Below are 20,676 nucleotides of genomic sequence, written 5' to 3' on the forward strand. Positions count from 1 at the left end.
CTAATCTCATGCTTTTTTGTGAGCAGTAATTTGGTGTAACCCTACTTGCAAGAGCCACTAAAAATTGTCCCTGTCCCCTTGCAACCATCAATAAAATTGCCTGAGTAATATAATTAAACACAACCTACCCTTTTCTCCTCAACCAAACACCAGTTGAACTGAACAAATATAGTAACTTTTCCTATAAGCGTTCCATAATAACACATAATGCTTGTTTTTTATGTGGCCAACAAGCTATGTGTGGTCTCCAGTAATACTGGTACCATCATGTTCTATTCACTTGCTTCTCTGCTTTTCAGATACACTGGTTCTCCAGTCCTGATCAAATAAATTGTGCTTCAGTAAAAATAAATTTTAAAAAGCTTTCCATATTGCTATCCAGTTGTCACTCATTATTACTTACAATTTTTTTCATGCCTATACTGTACCAAGACAAAAGAACCTTTCTCTTTTCTTTTCCTTGCCACTGCTTTTCCTGGTACCTCCCATTGGGAATCTTGTTCTGGATATTTTGTTGAATTTGCTTTAATTTTCTGGTAGCAAGAGCTTGGGAATCTCTTCAACTAATATGCCCATGCTAACAGAACTGTTAATAACTTTTCTTTAAAAAACTACTAGAAATCTTGATTTTAAGAAAGTATGTACTGATGCTTTACCTATATGCAAGAAAAAGTCCTTACCTGACTGTCGTGGTTTAATACTGAAGCTGCAGTTTTCCCTGTGGCATAAGATGTCCAGCTTCAATGGGGTGGTTTAGAGGAAGTGAATGAAATGTCGCCTATCACATGCCAAAAACAGTTTTAGCAGAGTTTCATACACAGTGAAAACCTCCAAAGTATCCATTTATCTTTAGAATACCTACCATTAAGAACTAATCAAGAGTTGAGAGTTTCTGCTGAATAAGTACACAACAAAAAGCAGAGTTAACAGCACAGACAATGATCTATGTGATCACCAAAGTGTAGTTGTCTCCTATTTAATAAACAGGCCTAAGTAGATCTGCTACTTACAAGGTATCTCAACAGGGAAGGAATTTTATTTTCCAAGTCCAGGAGGCATCCAGAGATAGAAAGCTTTAGTTTTGCATTGTCAAGATGGCTGTACTTTGAAACAGGTCTGGTCAAGCAGAGGTACTAACTCTTGGGATTGTAAAGGTCCTGAAACTGGCCTTGCTTGGAGAAATACTCACAGAAGAGTAGCAATTTCCAAGTGGAAAACACCTGCTACAAGTCCAAAAGAACGATTCCTCTCAGATCAAGGCTCCTGGCCTCAAGCAAAGTTCAACACAGGGGCAGTGCCACTTCAAACACTTCAGAATTGCCACTGCAGGTGCTACTGATGTCCTACTTGTGATGTGCCAGCTCGGAGAGTTGAAGTTTTCAATAATATTTGCTGTCTACAGGGAGTATACTACAGACAAAAACCACAGCATTCCAGAAAATAACTTCTTCCTTGTCCAGGTCCTCTGCTCCATGGCAGAACTGTCAAACAGTAGCAGACAAGGTTAAGAAAAAAAAATTCAAACTCACTCTTCCAAAGGCAGAAAGATACTTGTTAAGAATATGAAGATCAGATTTTACTATTTGACAGATTTTGCTCAGTCCTGTTAGCATGTCAGTATTCAAAAGAAAACACAAACCATCCAATTTTGGTCAGTAAAGTGTCCATTTAATAAACTCCGTAGCCACATTTCTCACCCCCTTCCTCCCCACACAAAATTTCAATTTGCACTTAAGCAGATGGCACAATTTGATGGCGTACAACTTTAGTTTTTTAAATCTGCACTCAATGCTAAGAGTATCAGGGGCTAGTATTTGAAAAAATTATATAGGAGTCAGATGTGCCCATGCAAAAGAAGCAGATCTTTATATACAGTCCCTATTTTTTCTTATAAATTTAAATATTTTAAAAAATGTATTTTCAAAATGTATAAAGTTTAGGGAATACCCCAAATGTATCTTAAAATAAAATGCTTTCTGGTTTCAAAGGTTATTTCAACAATGAAGACTAAATTGCACCAGATAAAAGGCACTTGTGCTGTGTGATGTCTTAAGCAAGTATATGTTAGTTTCATAATACAGTGTCTTGAATTCATGCAGCTGTCTCTGAGCATCAAGCATCATTAAAGCAGCCAAAAGAGATCGTGAGTAAACTTGATTCCACAGTTGTAAAAACATACAGCATTGTGCTCCATCTTTGACCCTAGAATCAAACACTACTGAAAAATTGCTGTCATTCAGATGGGAATTCAAACTACATTTCACTCTCTCATAAATTACAAAAAGTATGTCATTTAATTAAAACCAAACCACCAGCGAACAGCTCAGTGTTCAAATAGTTTGTGCCACTGGAAGTCTGTATTTATAAACAAGCTAGGAACTAGTTATTCAAGGAGCAGTGCATTGTATTTTCAATTTCCATTTCACTGTTGAGATAAAAGCGCAGTCCTATTTGCTTTCATCTTCTCCAGCCTTTTCATTAAATGGCTATTGGTCATCTCCATCTCTTCTATCTTATCCAGTGCTGTTCTTAACTATAAAATGAAAAAAAAAAAATCACTTTAGTTTATTTGGACTTTGTGCTGTTCTCAAGCTTGATAAGAGGAATAAAAATATTGTTTCATAAGAGTGCCACGGAAGTTAAGATACAACACTTTCATTATTCCAGGCAGATGAAACAGAATTAAACTGTTTAAAATAACTGTGAAGCAACTGAAACATGAAGCGTATTCATTCCAAAAGTACTGGATGCCTGCAACCTCCCACTACATGAAAGCAATTTACCTAGAACAAGGTAAAGTACTCTCCACCACTATTACTTGCATACAGGTAGACATTCCCATCACAGGTAGCAGGCATCATGCTAGTGATGCAGCAGCTCTAAAGCAAGAATGATCAACAGCTCAGTTAAATACAGCTTCTTCCCAGCATCCTGTGAGGTGCAAGCTGGAAAATTTCCAGGCTGTCACTTGACATAGGGACCATTCATCTCTAACAATTTTTGTAGAAGGATTACTTTAAAATATTACAAGTTATCACTTTTAGAAAAAAATACCATTTAGATGCTTCCCTTCAAGAAAGTACAACATTGAATTGTAGTTATTATTACCTTAATGTGCTAAATGTCTTCTGAATGTCATATTGAAACTTGAAGGTCATATCAAAAAACAATTAAAAGCTGTAATCAAAGATTATGAAGAAACAGAGCTTCGAGGCAAACGACCAAGCAGCTCAAGACAGAAAAGAACATACAGCTGGAAAGGAAACCGAGTCAGTTACCTCTCGCTGAAGCTTCCTTTTTTCAGCTTTAAGTTCATCTTCTACTTTTTCTGCATTTTCTGCTGCATTTTTATACCTTGCAACCTGTCCCTCAAGTCGTCCAATCTGTAAACCCAAACAAGACAAAGGCAACATACTCAGGTGTTCCACCTGGAGCTCACCTGCCACCAGCTGTTCTTTCAAGGACACAGCTGAGAAGACACAGAAGGTTAAAGAACTAAGCAGAAAGAGAAGAGTTGGAATACAAAAGATCAAGAATTGGGAAACACATGGGATGAAAAATGAAAGTGGAAAGTTGAGAAGCAGAAACTGTATGAAAAGGTGCATAGAAAGGAGACTGTGAACTGTTATCAGGACATGATGAAAGTGGTCTTGAGCCCAAGCACAGAGTTCAGCAGTAAGGCGAGGACTTGAGACAAATCCTGACTGCAACCTGCAGATGTTAAAACCCACTGGAAGGATTTTCTGTGTACAGCTCCCTACTCCCCCTAAATCCACATGATAGGCTACTAGACTGAATCTGTGCAAAAGAGAAAAGATAAGCATCTGTGATTTTAATTATAATCCTTCATTTAACTTTTGGGTAATAAACTGTAGTTAAGTTCCTAAAATATGAAAGTATGGCAGATTATAAAGAAGAACTGAAGCTACTAGTTCAAGAAAATCAATTTATTTAATTACTCGTAAGAAAGTTGTAAATAGTGTGGCAAGTACAAAATTTACTCTCTAAAGTTGAGAGTTACAAATCTATAAAAACAATCACACTTTGTAAGTCAATTAACATGGTTTTATAGCTCAGCATCTTGGTAGATTTTCTCTCATGGTTAGGCTGTGCACAGGTATTTAATTACAGGAAATATGAAAAAATGTCATGTCATTCTATGCAAACTAAATATCAAACAGTAAATTAAATGATTAAATATGCTTTCATAGATTTTGTTGAAAAAAGTATTGTAAAAGTGTACAGTGTAGTAACAAACATGAAGAAAGACACTTACATTTTGTTCCAAAGTAGTTATATCTTGTTCAGCTTTCGAAAGCTTAAATTTGTATTCACTAATTTGTCTGTTGGCATCTCCTAGACAAAAATTGACATGGATATGTTAATCAAAGCAACTGTCTAAACTAGCAGTTTCCCTCTTAATTAAAGTTCATTAAAAAGACCATTTAATTGAGAAGCCCATAGCCAGGATTCACAAAGAGGTAAATGCTCTTTCAGCAATCTAAAAGAGCATGAAAAGGAAATAATTTTCCTTTATTTAGAGATCACAACTACTGTCTCTATAAAAGTGTGCATTAAATTTCAGGTGCACCAATGAGATACATGCCTTTTAAAACACGTTTAGCTCAGCAAACTAATTCCTTAGAGAACAGAATCAACATAATAATCAATACACACTGCAAAACGTCAGATCACAATTATGGTTAAGCAGCATTCAGCTTAGACATCTGTAATAATATTTGAATAAGGAGCACAAGGCTTGAACCTGACTCACAAACTCTAAGGAGTTTGGCAAATTATTTTGGTGCCACATTGAGCCCTCACATTGCCAGTGTTTGGTTCATGCTCATTAACACAAGCATATTAACTGACAATCTGTCAAACAAATATGTTTTCAGCTGAATAGCTTGCCTGAAATGAAAAGCATCTTAGTGCTACTATGAAGCAACACTAAATACTATGTTAAATAAATTTTCATGTTTTGCTTCAGGACAACAGCCTTCTAGATTAGGTTTCTGTATCAAAGATTGAACAAAATCATCCCGTAGAATATGTATTTTAAAAAAATCTTAGCTAAAATCCTATTGTCTAAAAATTGTATCCAAGTAGTGGCACCCACTCTAGGCAAGGATGTCAACTGAAAAATAACTTCCCAGAATGTTGTTCTTCAACACTGAAAAAGGCAGACTTTTAAGCTATTCTGCAGTGAGAACTCCATGCAAGGATGTGGACCAACAAAAACTTATCTGCTCAACAATATAGTCACTTACAATACTACTAGTGCTCAACAAGAGAAGTTGGAAGTCTTCTCTGCAAGAAGAATAACTTTGAACAGTAACCATATACCTACTTTGCATTTCAATTAGCTGCAAGTCAGAGCCATTCTCCAAGCCTATTATATCTGGATTCATGCCATCATGTTTGGAGTATTTCTGTCGTTCTTCTTCCAACTGCATCTTCAGTTTTCTAACCTGAAAGAGGAAGTGTTTCTTTATGAAAAAGAGACTCCCAAAAGTTCAGTAGTTGTGTATCTAAATGCTCAATGGTAAAAAGGCAGAGTAGTCCTGAGATGCCCCTGGCTGAGGTTCTGTAAACAAGAACAGCAGAGCCATGCAGGGCAGTCAGTCCCTGAGGTCTGTGGCTGTAGGCCCCTATCCTCATCACTGGGTGAGCTCCCTCTGCATGTCAATGCATAACCCAAGCCCACCAGTTTGGTCAGTGCTGCAGGGATATTTGCCCAGTGCAGGAGTACATAGCAACTAACACAGTTCACTTTTCAGAAGAGGAAATGGCATTAAACTCCATTTATGGATTTCTTCTACTGCATATCTTTTTCACTCTAAACACACACAAAGATATTGAACACTATTCTAGTGAGTTTACAGACAATAATCCATGGCTTTTTTAAGGGGTCCTTTCTCATACTCCACATGGAAACAATGGTCCTAGGCAAGTGTGTGGTGCACGTTAGTCTTTAATAGTTCCATTTCATGCTACAGCAGCTGTCTCTCAGTTTTTCCAGTAGTCAGGGAAGATACATTTCTCAGCTATGTGCCCTGTGTATGGACATTATGAAAGAAGTAGGAGCTACTTTTTGGACACTGTTCTAAAAATATTGTTCTACAGATTAGCAGTATGTGAGTCAACTTACAAAACCCCCATTCATGACACAAATCAAATACATGATCGGTGATTTTTAAATTATACAGTGATAACTATGTGCATACATATTTTTATATATTTAACACTGTGATTTATTGGCATTGCAAACAAGTATCTATACTATAATTAAGGTTCATTCACAGCAAACCCAGATGTTGACAACGATGGTTTAAATTTGCAATGTCTTCAACTAAAAGGGCAAAAATTGTAGTATTCTTAACAACTGCTCAATGGCTATATGTTTTCTTGAGTCCTTTCTTCTCAAAACAGAGCTGTACTTAAACACAATTACTTTAATAGTATTAATTTTCTCTGTGCTACTGAAATGATCAGTGAAATAGAATTACTCAGCAATTTTGAAGAAAATGCCACTTGAACTTATGAGTGTAATTTTACAGACTTTAATATTTCTGCATAAGACAAAATAAAAGAAAGAGCTTTAAAGATGTGCACTAATAGTAAAGTAAGGAACAAGTTAGATTTCAGCTAACCAGTTAGTGAAATGAGGTTTCTTTACCAGCCAAGATCAAAGTCCCATGGATAAGGACACTGGCAAGAGGAACTGCTAATTCCTGGTAGTCAGTGAGGTAAGAATTTGAGTATTTTGTTTTGCTTCAGTGCTTATGTATTATATTAAGCACCTTTGTGCTTAACATTTCTTTATTACTTCTATATAAACAGTCTGCAAAATGATACATAAAGGTCTACTTCTGAAATTAGTAACTTATTTTACCTGGGACAGTAATTCCTCCTTTTCACCAACCAGTTTTTGTAGCCTGATATCTAAAACAAAAGAACCCAATTAAAAATCAGAGAAATCTGTAACGAAGAATATGTTTTTCTTAACTCTTCGTTCCATTACAAATGAAATGCTCATCAAAGCTAATAGCACTGGGACCACAAAACACTGATATCTCACTAATAACACAACAATCTTCAGTTAATAGCAGAAGAAAGGGAAAAATCCTTAATTCACATTGTTTATTAGTATAAAAATTCTAAAAGCAAGACCTCAGAGTTTAGTAAATCTTTAAAGCAAATTAAAAACTGACGATTTTTTAATAATACTAAACCAGCTTTGTCCCAACATCTAGAACAGCCATTTCCAACAAGATTTCTTCTAATTGTATATTCTTTTCCCTGTCTTGTTTGAAGGTTGTTGTCTCTTCAGGGAGGCCACTAAGCTTTCCCATATGTTTAGAATGTTTGCAGAAAGTGTTTTCAAACGACAAAAAAAGGACCTGGAAAAGGACCCACAGGAATTCAGCAACATCACTATTTAGTCAGAAGATCAGTACTGGCTACAGAACAGTCTATCAAGCAATATTGTGCTAAGACTAGAGCAGCTCCCTTAGAAATTGTAACTTTGACAGAAATGAAGCATAATGACATTTGTATTTCCCTTTGAGGGAGCCACAGCAGAAACACGTATGAAGTATAATTTCAGTCAATACAAAAATATGTAACTATTATATATTATATATAAGTATAAATCAATTATATAGAGATTTTTACTACATATTAACAGAGCTTTACAGTGGTTGACCTTACATACAGTAACGTGCTCAACTTGAGAATAAAAGCAAGTTAATGTAACTTAACCCCAAAATCCCCAATTAGTGTCTCTGTTGTCCCTGTCATTTTTAGAATGTTTTTAAAACTTCTTTTTCTAATAAATGCGATGGAAGACTGCACTTGATGTTCTTTCATTGATGAAAGAAGTATACATCAAATGTATACTTCTAAAGAATTATTTTCATGAAACACAATGGAAAACACACTAATCCAAAAGACGACACTTGTAAGGAAGATATTTTTCGTCAGTATTAAAACAGGAACTGAACCAAGAGAACTGATCAGTTTCAAACATCTAAGCACATATTTCTTCTTACCCAAAAGATACATCTGTCTTTTTTACTCAGAACCAACAAAAAATTAAAATCAATCTTGGAAGTTGTGTAAGCATATATTCCAGAAGCATCACAGGCGCTTGCATCTGCAACTGTAAGTCACACCCACTGAGAACAAGAGGAAAGAAAGCCCTCAAAAACTCTATAAAGTATGCCAGGATATTTTTACCTAGTGGTCCTTCTCCTGCAGATTCCAAGACCTGAGCAGCTTCCTGTGATACGACTGTTATTGTACCAACCACTGATTCATGGTTTACATCACCATTTGGTGTGCCATCAGGAATTATAACTAATCCATGTTTCTAAAAATGCAAAAAAATAAACCAGTCATACAACAGAAGTGCTAAAATATAAATTAACAGATTAAGTTTTTTTAGAGATTTTCCAGTTCATTGAAACAGTTACAATGATATGGACGATTTATCCTACCCTAAGGTCAGGTTTTCAGACTGCACAAGAGTAGTAACCATTCTCCCTCTTTTTTACTGACCTTGATTTCATGCCCCATTCCTGGATTTCTGTTACTGTAAAGTAACTACTACCAACATACCTGTCCTCTCTTCATTGTTTCCTTCAGGTCAGCCAACTCCTCTCTGAGCTCATCTCGCTCATTCTTAATGCAGTCAAAGTAATCTTTCTGTCTTTCTAGGGCCTGGGCTCAGGCAGATAGCAAGAAAAAGAATGGTACAGAGAAAAAGCATATGACAGCAGAAAGATTTTCTATAAGCAAATACAAAGAGCTCAATACAAGTAAAGAAAATTAAAGTGCTTTTTAAATATGTAGTAACATACATCTCTGATACCTGCCTTCTACAAGTAGCATATCTAATTTCATGCTGCATTTGTCATTACTTTTTTTTCAGACAAGCCTAAGATTTTTTTAAAAGATTTTTATTCAGTGAATTCTATTTTTTGGTAAATTTTGATAAACTGAATTGAGTACCAAAAGAGTGAGTGATTCTTCTTCATACAGGCACTCTGCAGCAAGAAATAAAGTTTGCTGAAACTCAAATGGCAAAGATCTTAAAACATTACATCGATTGAACTAATTACTCTGCTTTTTATAAGGTACAGAAGCAGAGATCATACATCATAGAAGACCCTGAATGTATTCACTCACAAATACTAGTTTATTTACTAGTAGCTTAAGGGTTACATCACCATTTACTAAACCCAAAGCAATCAGTTTTAAGGGGGAAAAAAAGCAGCAAACACTAGTAGCACTATTTTAGCAGAAAAAACTAAGGCAGCTAGAAGTGCAATATGGGTGTAGATAGGTTTGCCTACCTATGCTGGAAAGGTTACCTGGCAGTTGGACACTTTTACTTGACTGGGCAGCACTCAATACTGCATGCATTAAAAATAGTCAGCACCATACAGCAAGTGTAAAAGTATACACCCATTTTTGCCAAGAAAATGATCCAACTAAACCTTGTGCTATGCATGAATGTGTCGGAATGGCCTGATACCAAGAAAAAAATGAATGTGAATACATTTGTACTGTACTTGCCCAATGTAACTGCAGTATGCTGAATTTTAATAATCTTCTAGAATCTGTATACTAGAGCAATGTTTTAAAGCATTACTCAGTTTTAACAGAAAATTTTGGCAAGTGCTGATACACTTGATTTATTAGTATGTAAATGTAACACTTAAAGCCAATTCAGCACATGTGAAAACATTAGCTGTGGTCTTAATTTTAAAATTTGGAAGGTCCTTTCATTTTCTAGCACATACTAGATCTCTCCATTATAAATAGCATGAAGAACCTTAACCACTACATAATTTTGTGCTGTACTTGAAAGACACGTACATCTTTTTAATTTTTGAAGAAATGTGGAAGAGATGGAAGGGGAAGTAAGCCCTCCACCTGAGAGAATGAACACAGTAGCCCAGAATCACAGACACAGACTGTGTGTACTTGACAGTGTCCTGCGATGATGCTGACCTTCCCCAAACATTTTCTATCCTCACCACCTACTAACACAAGTGTTGGAAATCAGAAAATTCTGATGGGGAAGGAAGTGAAACTGATACAACCATGTATTTCTACCTATGTAGATCTAAACAATCATTATTCAAAACCAGTAAAAATCCTAGTTTGTATGCTCAGGGTTTAATTTAATATGACATGGATTTTGCACAAAATCTACCTCTGCAATTCTTCTATCAGGGCAGGAAACAGAAATCAGAACAACAAAGTTCTGCAGACAGGTTTTACCACACTGATATGAGCAAAATCTGATCATATGTCAGAATACAGAAACATTTGGGGTCCTATTTTCCAAATATTCCAAAAGCCTTCATGACACTTATACAAAACTCAGAATTGCCATTACTAATTGAAAATTTGGAGCCACTAAACAGTAGAGTAACTGTGTATTTCAGCAATATAACCCAAAGCTGTAACTCAGTGTCCTCAAACTGATCTAATTTAAGATCAAATATAATCACACATTTCAAACACTGTAGAAACAGGACAACATAAGAAGGCAGGTGTAAAACAAACTTGTGCTATTTTTGCTCTGTTTGCCTCCCTTTCTTCTTCTGAAACAGCTAAAAAGTCTTGTATACATTGTAAAATAAAGTTACAATTTTAGTTATAAACTACATTGTGAAGCTTCGCAGAGACTTCTAAAGCTGGAATAGAGTAAAAATTATCAAAGATGCTCAGTAGGAGGGAGAAATGCTCAAAACCTATGAGCTAAGAAAAGTATGTACATATTTATAGATATGAGAAAGAAAAGAGCAGCAGTTTTATGTTTTCTTACCTAAGAGAGTTAAATTCTGAGAGTTACAAAAAAAAAAAGTAACTAGAAAAATAACCAGTTATGCTGTTTACAAGAATACAAACTGGCAGGGCACTTTTGGCTAAAGGAAAATATATCTATCTTTCTTGTCATTCTGGATGGTAGTTATATTTGAATATGGGATATGCCTGTACTAACTCTGGTAATGTATTTAAAAGAGCACAAAAATATTTCACAAATTGAGGCAATCCGATATACAAATGTGAGAAATAAGTGTGGAAAGAATAGGGTAAATTAAAGATAAAAAGCTTTCAGAAGAATGTTCAGAAAACTTTGGAATGTTGAAATTTTTTTTATGATGGAAGAGAAATATACTGAAGCATGAAAAAAATGTAAGACAGCATAGCTTTTGAACTGGGTACCATCAATTAAAAGGCAACTGTTCAAGGTGACTTGAACTCCAGCAAATACAACAGTTTTCAAAGAAATCTACATTTATTGAAATATGGTGTAAAATTCAGGTAGAGAGAAATGACCCCTGAGGTGTTAAGAGGCAGATAATTCCTTTTTGAAGACTTTCCAATTAACTCCTTATTGCCACCAGGCAATGTACTTGTGTCCCAGAATAGCCATAAGTTCAGAGCCATGCAGAGAACCACCGATGGTCAGGCTGACTCAGTTCTACAACTTCTGTGCTGCCCAGGGGCAAAATTGACAAACCCTGCCTGACCTACATTAGCTGCATAGTATAAGCACAGTTCTTCCTGCACCACCTTTCTTCCCATACAGGAACCTTATGGATGCTCCTCCAAAGGTCACCTACAACAATTGTTTCAATTATAACTCTCAATACCTGAAGTATTTCATGTGTCATATCACAAAACCAGTTTGGTTCAGTGTAGCATCCAAGCTAACCAATCCTGCAAGGATCAGAAGTGCAATACAGGAATGTGCAAGTTGGTTGCAGAAGTCAATTCAAGATCATATTTTTTTTACCACTAGGCATGCCATCCAAAATTTTGCAAAAAACTGTAAAATTATATGTGTAACAGTTCATGTTACAGATTTAATTAGTACTATTTATCATTATGCATGTAAAGTGTGGCTCATTTTCTGAAGAAGAGAGACTGCAAAACATTTTATTCATTTAAGTTGGGAGTGCCCTTAATTTCTCTGGAGTACACAGCATTCCTTGGGGTGTAGAGGGCATCCATCTACTTCTAAATTAAAAAAATACCTTTCCTCCCATATTTGATTCATACCCCTATTTTTTTATCTTTCCAATTAATTGTCTCCTGGAGATCAAACACTTCTTTGGTTATGGAGTCTATATTCTCCTGCATACGGTGGTTCGCCTGTGGTAAATAGGATGAGGGAAGAATAAAAGAGGAAAGAGAAGTAAGGAAATGGAAAAAAAAAAATCCCAAACATTAAAACAGATAAAGGAAACTAAGTAATAAAAGCCAAACAAAGAGTTTACAAGCATGAAGTTACATAAGGAGTGTGCAGTTTAATGTAATATATTTCTCACGAATTCATGAAAGAGAATGGTATTTAATTCTATTCAATCAATCAATGCTGTTGGGAAAACCTAATGCAGCTAGAGCTACTTTCCTTTAGTGACTGTTCCCACTGCAGTCTATGGATAGAAACAATTATCCTGCTTTACTTTCCAGATACCTTCAAGTTTTCTTTGGAAGGGAATATTAATGTTAACAGTTGGTTTTATTAATGCTTTACAAAGTAAAATAATCTTCTTGAAAGTATAAAGAAGGGAATCAAACATCCAGGAAGCAAAAGACAACTGCCGACTGATACTATATGAATACGTATCAAGTGTAGTCCTACTTTTTTAGCTATCACTGCATTTTGCTGCTTGCCCTGCAAACATAATTAAATGCTTAGCTATGAAGATGATGTAAGAATTTAAAGGGCTAAAGACATACTTTTTCCCTCTTAAGGAGTGAACTTAATTTTACATTTGGGAACGGAAGACAATGTCTTTCTGCAAAAAGCTACATGGCTTCAGCTAGATTTCCTGTTAGTGTCAATAGACGGGGAAAAGACACAAATCAGTGGTAAATCAGTGGTAAATACGGGTCAAATCTTCAAAGGGACTGGATGTATTTGTGACTATTTGACACATGCTACATTCTACCAAAGAAAACATTCCAGACAAACCTACTGTATATTCTTGGTTCATATACTTAAACCCCAACAAAACCCCAAACTAGAACATGCAAAGTTGTTCTTTAATTCTCAGTGATGTCAAAGATAACTTAGAGCAGGCAACAGAACCACAAAAGAATTTTTTAAGAGTGCTTTGCTTCTCAGCATTTATCTAACTCAAAATGCTGATACTTAAGGTAATCTTAATCCTTTTCTTCTGTTAATAAGTTATATCAACTCCAGTTCATGAAGCATAATACTTCCAAAACAGAACTGGGACTTTTCAGAAACCACTTCGAGTTACAGTATTTCCACCTAGAGAGCACAAGAATATAGTGAAGAAATAAAGGATCAAATTAACTATCACACAGTTTTTGAAAATGAGAGTGGAGACTTTGGCCTATACACTTAATCAATTTTTACTGCAAAGAAGAGACAGTGGGAAAATTATGTAATAACTGAACTACAACGTCCAACTAAAATCATTGGGAAATGGACACCCACATACTGCTGACAATATACATATATATATATGTGTGTGTGTGTATTTATTTATTTATTTGAGGATCGTTTTAAAATGAAGACTGATAATAGCTCTGGGATTTCAGGGTGGGTGGGTTTGTTTCCAGAAACAAAACAGAAGAAGGGAAAAAGAACAAGGTGAGAGGGGAAAAGAACACACTGCACACCCAGCAACACGGTTGTGACCCAGTAATATACTGACCAATGTTGCTGTGTATAATGCTTGACTGCTAAGCAAACAAATATTCAGTATGTCAAATTGCAATTGTTGATACAAAAATCTGAAATAACCAAAATGGAAACTTTTGGGAAAGGCAAAGAATAACATTTGGTAGTATCCATACATCAGAACTTTTTGCTATGGAGAATTATTTTGGCCACAAAAATATTAGTTCTGCCCTCACAACAAAGAAAAGATACAAGGAACATTCATGAGAGAACCACAATTCTCACAAGAATTAAAGGTTTTACAAGATGTAATACATTTGAAAACCTTGCAGAGTCGTTTTCAGCTTCATAAATTTAGAACGATCAGTAGCTTAAATTCTACCCACTAAAACAAGATAAATTATTTTTTAAAAATGCAAGATAGTATTTAATCCTGTTTTTTGTATGATTCCCATTCAAATCTTACACTGTAATTATTTACACAGGTTCAATCATACAGTTATATGAGTATACCTCTATCAATTCATCTCTCTGTCGAAGGCCTTCTTTAAGTTCATCCAGCTTATGCTGCAGAACACTGCAGGTGTGTTTCTGTCTTTCCAATTCCTGTATTAAATAAATCAATTATTTATTTTGAGCTATGAAAGAAATTACTGCAAGGATTTGAGAAATTATACCTACCAAGCAGTTAAAAAAAACCCCACTGAATCACTGAAGTGGTCTAAACAAGTTGTCCAGATACTTACCACACAGAAGATTTAGTAAACTATAGACAGAAAAAATGCCATAAAGACTTAAGCCCAATACTAACAAGTAAAGCTATTCTGAATGTTTTCAACTGTTCTTACAAAGTAGTCCAGATTTCCGTACTTTATTATTAGAAAAAAAAAAATACCTTTGACTTCTCTTCATTCTCCCTATAGAACTCTGCTATCTGTTCTTCTTTCTCCTCAATAACATCTTTCAAAGTATCCACTTGGTAAATCAAGTTGTTTTTCTCATTGTCTAGTTGAGCATTGGAAACCATAGCTTTCTTGTACTTCTCTTCAACTTCAGCTAGTGAATCCTACAGATAGCAGAAAAGTTTACATCAGTCTAACTTTTTGATACATTGTTATAATGTTACAATACCACCATAATGTTAAAGTATGAGATGTTACACATTAAAATTATGAAACTATTTTTGTTTCTGAAATACATTCTTTAGAGATACCAAGTAAAACTTTAGTTCCATTATTCAACTTAGGTCATCCACAAAAATGAAAAGTTATCATTACAAAAGTTTGAAAAATACAAGATAATATTCCACTTTCATTTTTTACTCTGCCACATTCACATCAACTCACAGGGATACAGTAGTAATATCACAGCCTCATATTCCTGTCAATACCATGTATCTAGTAGTAATATCACAATTCTCAAGGCATGCATGAGAAAACAGTTCAAAATGAGGCAACAAATCTAACAGAGAGAAGGTGGACAATTAAATGAGTAAAAGAAATAATTCCAAGAGTAGCTTTAACCTAATGTTCATTATTTAAGTAGTACCCTATAACCTTAGACTCAAAATTTTAAGGTAGCCACATTATTCCAGTCATAAGGATTCGCTATTTAAAGAGATATTTCATCTTCGCTTTATTTGCTAATTTTTGTTTTAAAAGCCTGTAAAGATTCACATACCTGGTTCTCTACCTAAAGGTGCACATGCCTTGCTATATAGCCTCTTACACAAATCTCCTCCATTTACCATTTTATCCTGGTTTTAGTTATATTTGGGGTTTTTTTGTCAGAGTTGTAACAAATGTCAACAATTTAAATACTTGGAATAACTATCACTCCAGGCACTTTTACGTGTGCCATTCTTTCAATATGCATTATATAGGGGTTGGGACTACATGATCTTTAAGGTCCATTCCCACCCCTTAACATTCTATTATTTAAAAATAATAAAAATTGATTTTCAGAGTCCTAATTTTAGAATTGAAAAAGAACTATTAAGCCAATCCCTGGACAAAGTAGAGATCTATGCCCTACTACAAATCTCCTTGTACTTCATGTAATCTGTTCCTTGAAAGCACAAAGTAGCATTATCTCCATTTTTAATTATTTGTATTATGACAGTAGAAGCACTAGCATAGGAAGGGCATGAAGCTTGTGTTTCCAAAAAACAGAACACTAAAACTAAGATATTAAGAGAGAAGGTGGCAATAATCTAAGTTTTGTAAGAAAATACTAAAGACTGCTATCTGTTACACAGTAAAATTACACAATCATTTTTATTTTGGAATTACAGTCATGTCTTCTCTAAAAACACCAAGTCACAGTTCAATATTCTCCTATAGGAAACTAAAAAAAAATCCCTGTCTCCAAACACTATTCCATGTTGTAAATCTCCAGTTTGAGAAAGCTGTCCTTAAGAGTAGGGATTTAACCTTTTATAATTTTATCACAATCACGTGCATTTATACATTTCTATTCCATTCACTGAATTCTGGAATTTTCTGCTGGAGAAAGTGTTTTGAAACCCCAGAAAAAAATAACTACAGATCAGAAGAGACAAAGCAGTATAAGCTGTGAAAATGTAAGACAAGTACCATTATCCTCTAGGAAGAAGTAGCAAACAGCAAAGATGACCCAGGATAAGAAAAATGAAAAAAAAATAGTAAGTGCAGGTAAATAATTCTGAAGATTAAAACCAGAGAAAACATTTCTTTTTGTGATGCTGTAAATATGACAAATCTTGTAAAGATTGGCAAAACAAGATGCTAGAGACAACAAACCTAAAGACTTTCAAAGAATAATCCGTTTAGAGTAAAAAAAAAGAGAAAATATTAGAATTATAATGAATGCTATAGTAATTTCACTGGGAGATATGAAATTTAACAACAAAAAAATGCAACTAGGGAAAAAGTTCCATCTGATCATTTCTGTGAATGTGGTGACTTGGGTCATGTAGTAACGCAGTTCAGCAGAGATTTCTGAATGCCATCTGGTCCAATTTCCTAACTAAAGAGGATCAACTAAGACCAGGCTGCTCACAGGTCATCTCCATTTAAAGTATCTCCAGAAATCTAGACTGCAGATGGTCAAACTTGCTGGATGACCTGCACCAGGGTTTGTTTTCCTTGTGAGAACTCTTTTTTCTTGAGTACTAATTAGAATTTCTGTTCTTTCAATTCAACTTTTGTCTGTTGCATATTTCCCTCACAAAGAAGTCTGCTCTCTACTCTCCATAGCCTCCTCTCAGACACACTGAAAACAGCAACAATATTGCCAAACACTACTCCAAGACTCATCAAAGCCCATTGTCTCAGCCTCTTACTGTATGCCGTGTGTTCCAGGACTCCAGCCTTAAAAGACAAGACTAGATTGGGGCTAAAAACATTGTATTAAAATGCCATTAATAAATTAAAAAAAAAAATTGCAGGGGAGGGTGAATCTGCAGTTACAAGAGGAATAGATGGATTTGGATACAAAAGAATGAAAACTGCTTCTGAGAGAGAAGCTAAGTTATGTCTAAGTCTCTCTTGGGTTAAAAAAACTGAAACATTGAAAAGACCTCTTTGCAACTCTTCAAGTATTACACATGTTCCCCACGGTTCAAGAATTCCATGCAGTTTCATGAAGTCTTCCAGTTTGATTTGAAATGATTTCTGAAACACCTGAAGGAGGCTGTAGGATTTTTAAGAATGAAGCAGTGGGAATGGGATGGAATGAAAATACATAAGGCTCTGCATATAAGCAAAAGCTGTGAAGAAATACCACCCACAACTATATCAGTAATGTAAAAGTGCTACAAAAATTAGCTTGCTTGGTTAGAACAAGATTATTTAAGCCAATAGACATCAAGAGAGTGCACTGTTAACAGCATAGAAGAAAAATTTTGAGGAAAGAAACAGAATTCCTTTACAGCTGATGCAAACAAATATATGAAGAAATATATGAAGAAGCAACAAAACTGAATCAAACTGAGACAGGAAAAGATCTGAAGACCTAACTAAACCAGAACTAGACACATTAGAGTTTATCCTGCTACCAGTATAGAGTTCATCCTCTACCCAGTATATTTGTAGCCAGGTAAAACCCACACATTTAGCAGCATAATGGCAACCAGAGAGCTCAGAAGGCAGTGTGATTACAAATCCCCATTAGTCCACCACTGGAAAAAACACAACCAACCAAACAAAACCCCCAACATTTAAATGTAGTGTAAATGCAGGTATCCGGGTAACTCTTCTATAACATACACAAGACAAAACTGATCAAGTACAAGTTGAGGAAAAGGCAGTACCTTCCTAATTAAAAGAAAAAAGTTTCCCAGAAGAATCTCTATGGAATGTGAACTAACTTGGGAACTTAGGAATTATTCAGTATTAGCAACAACATAAAATGCAGTTCAATTCTGAAAGCTGAGCATAGATGAAGACCTTACTATTGCACCTGTACTCTTTGGTAACTGCAATGGATGACAACAAATAATAATCCATTAACCATGAGTCAGAACAGTTATTATGAGATGACTGCAAACACTTGAAAGTGTGAGAGTTATCCCCATTCTGAAAATATGAAGCAGTCTCAAATGACACTCCATCTGTCTCATATGTCTATGTCTAATAATCTTGTAATCTACTACTCTTTGAAGTCCTTTTAATATTCATTTGGCAATATAACTAAATCAAAACATACTTCATCTGAACATATTGCTGTCAGGTTTAGAGTCACCTTTAAAGGTAAAGCTATCCTTCAAAGAGGAAATAATTTTTTCTACACTAAACAGCTCATATTACATATTTTCCCCTTACTATATCATCTAATATATTGATAAATTGAAGAAATTCAAGGAAGTTGATAAATGCATCACTGTTACATGCTCTAATACAAGAAGCATTCATTTAATTCAGTCTCTATATGGATATAAAACAAATGAAAAATTCTCTTTACTTTTACATGAAACCATTCACAATCAGACAATAGAAAAGAGAACAGAAAAAATATCCTAGAAAAGATTTGTAAGCCCCATGATTTGTTGAATTCTGTTTCCCTTCAATAAAAAACAGCGAAAAGTATGATTATTTTAAATTTACTGCACTGTTACTTGTGTGAAAATGTATAAAAGAAAGGCATACATCCTTGTTTAAACAAGTCAAAATACAGAAAAATCTCCTGTGGAAGACTGCACCTAGTATAGGTAGTTAGTTCAGTGCGCTGCTGCAGTGCAAACTGCAGATTGTACCTTCAGTAGGGCAAAGTGGCTGGAGTTTCCAGCAAGAGCAGTGATCTGCACTGACCCTTCGCACAACAAGGGGCATGGGGACCTGTGGCACCAGGCAGGTAACTGGCCACTCAGAGACACGACCGGAGCCAATGGGTCAGTAGGAAGACCCCAGACTCCCAGTGTGCATGGACTGCAGATACAAAAGCTTGATTCAGCGCCCCTCCTTGGCAGCATCCAGCTTGATCTCGAACTAGTTTTGTGTGACTTTGCCATGGTTAAAGTACTTAAAGAAATCAGATGTCTGAGACTCTGTTATGGCAAACCTGTGGCAGAGCCTGTAAGGAAACCTTGACTGAAAGTGTGAGAATGGTGTGTGTAGCTAGTCTAGTGCAGCACCCATTGACACACTTGGTGACTCACTGGGCAGTTTTGCTTCCAGCAGTGAAAGTCTGGGGTGGTGGGAATGTGACTACCACAGTGGATGCTGGATTTTCCAGACAGGGAAGTTTCCTTAGCACTCATTAGCCTAATGCCAACAAAACCAACCTGTGATTCAGAGAAAATAATGGGAATATAAACCAGCATAAATAATTTTTTTTAACGGCAAAGAATTAAAACAAAATTAATTTTCTCCTACAAGCAATATGCCTGCGCAAATTAATTGCAGCACATCTTTCAAAATTATTATTTTGGTTTTGCTTCATAATATGAAGCCTTTGCTGAAACTTGGAAGACTAATTCTTAAGTTCTTTGCCGTAATTATCTCCGATTTCTTTGTTCCCCATTTGATACCTAGTAATTATTTTGTGTATCCATTTATTTGCTAACAAACCTCTAAAAATATAAGAACAGCTCATTATCTTATCAGAAAACACCTATATAAAAATACCCAAGTATAATACTCTCCTAACAGTAATCAAATAATAAACATGCAATCTCATGTACATTTTAAGATGATGCTCTTCATGCATTAAAAGTCAGATGCATGCTTCAAAGAAATTTAAAAATTTGTTAGTGAAGCCACTATACGTTAGTGAAACTGGTGATAACTCCATTATACAAAAACACCCATTCAGAATGCATGCTTGGGAGGAGCCCTGATACCTTTAATTCTTTAAGTCCCTGAATGTATCTCCATTCTACATCATGTATCTGGTCCTTAAGATCATAGATATCCTGCAGGACATAGGAATGAGCCATTGCATAAGAAGTATGGGGAAATAATTTAAAGTCAAAAAAGCATTAAAAGGTTTACATGCACTTCTGTCAAATGACAAAGCCTGCAATAATTCCCAGAAATTATAATTAATTCACAACAACTTGATGGAAATTAGGGTTTTGTTGTAACACTAACTCCAAGACATCTCAAATAGGACAGAATTGTTTTAAATTCGACATAAACCAAGTCTTATCATAATGAGCTAAACTCTTAAACCATAATTATGGACACAAAAATACCAAGAAAAATTATCAAGAACGTAAAAAAAATACTTCCTGATTGAAAATTACATCCTCATAGCATTTTCTTATTATTATGAAAGTTCTGTATTAAAAAAAAAAATCTTCCTACATAAAGTAAATTCTCTGAAAGTGCAATTCACCCGTAATTCACTGAGGGAGGTATCAGGATCCACCAAACTACTTGCATCTCCACTTCCTCTTCTAGATGAGTTGCCACTCAAAGGAGCTGCAGTTACTGAATTGCGAGATGAGGGCTTAAGATAGGGAAAAACACTGTATCAGGAATCATATGGTTATTTCTGGTATACTTGATAATACT

General features: G+C 35.3%; 1 protein-coding gene across 7 annotated transcripts in view; it reads right to left on the minus strand.

The window, feature by feature from the left end:
- Positions 1–1,567: 1,567 nt before the first annotated feature.
- The window catches only part of LRRFIP2 (LRR binding FLII interacting protein 2), a 53,347-nt gene continuing 34,238 nt past the window's right edge, over positions 1,568–20,676 (minus strand). Inside the window, exons 12-23 of one of the 7 annotated variants that reach the window (XM_066191288.1) lie at positions 20,498–20,611; positions 20,001–20,072; positions 14,577–14,747; positions 14,195–14,287; positions 12,085–12,177; positions 8,623–8,724; positions 8,242–8,374; positions 6,896–6,945; positions 5,351–5,471; positions 4,277–4,356; positions 3,279–3,383; positions 1,568–2,533 (exon numbers count right to left, since the gene is read on the minus strand). In XM_066191288.1, the coding sequence (XP_066047385.1) occupies positions 2,423–2,533; positions 3,279–3,383; positions 4,277–4,356; positions 5,351–5,471; positions 6,896–6,945; positions 8,242–8,374; positions 8,623–8,724; positions 12,085–12,177; positions 14,195–14,287; positions 14,577–14,747; positions 20,001–20,072; positions 20,498–20,611 (1,245 nt within the window). In that variant the 3' untranslated portion in view covers positions 1,568–2,422. The remainder of the gene's footprint in view (positions 2,534–3,278; positions 3,384–4,276; positions 4,357–5,350; positions 5,472–6,895; positions 6,946–8,241; positions 8,375–8,622; positions 8,725–12,084; positions 12,178–14,194; positions 14,288–14,576; positions 14,748–20,000; positions 20,073–20,497; positions 20,612–20,676) is intronic. The other 6 variants (XM_066191298.1, XM_066191315.1, XM_066191306.1 and 3 more) reach the window with 6 other exon arrangements.

This window comes from Chamaea fasciata, unplaced genomic scaffold (assembly GCF_029207755.1).
Source record: "Chamaea fasciata isolate MVZ Bird 193981 ecotype frontalis unplaced genomic scaffold, bChaFas1.0.hap1 SCAF_1, whole genome shotgun sequence".
Taxonomy (NCBI): domain Eukaryota; kingdom Metazoa; phylum Chordata; class Aves; order Passeriformes; family Sylviidae; genus Chamaea; species Chamaea fasciata.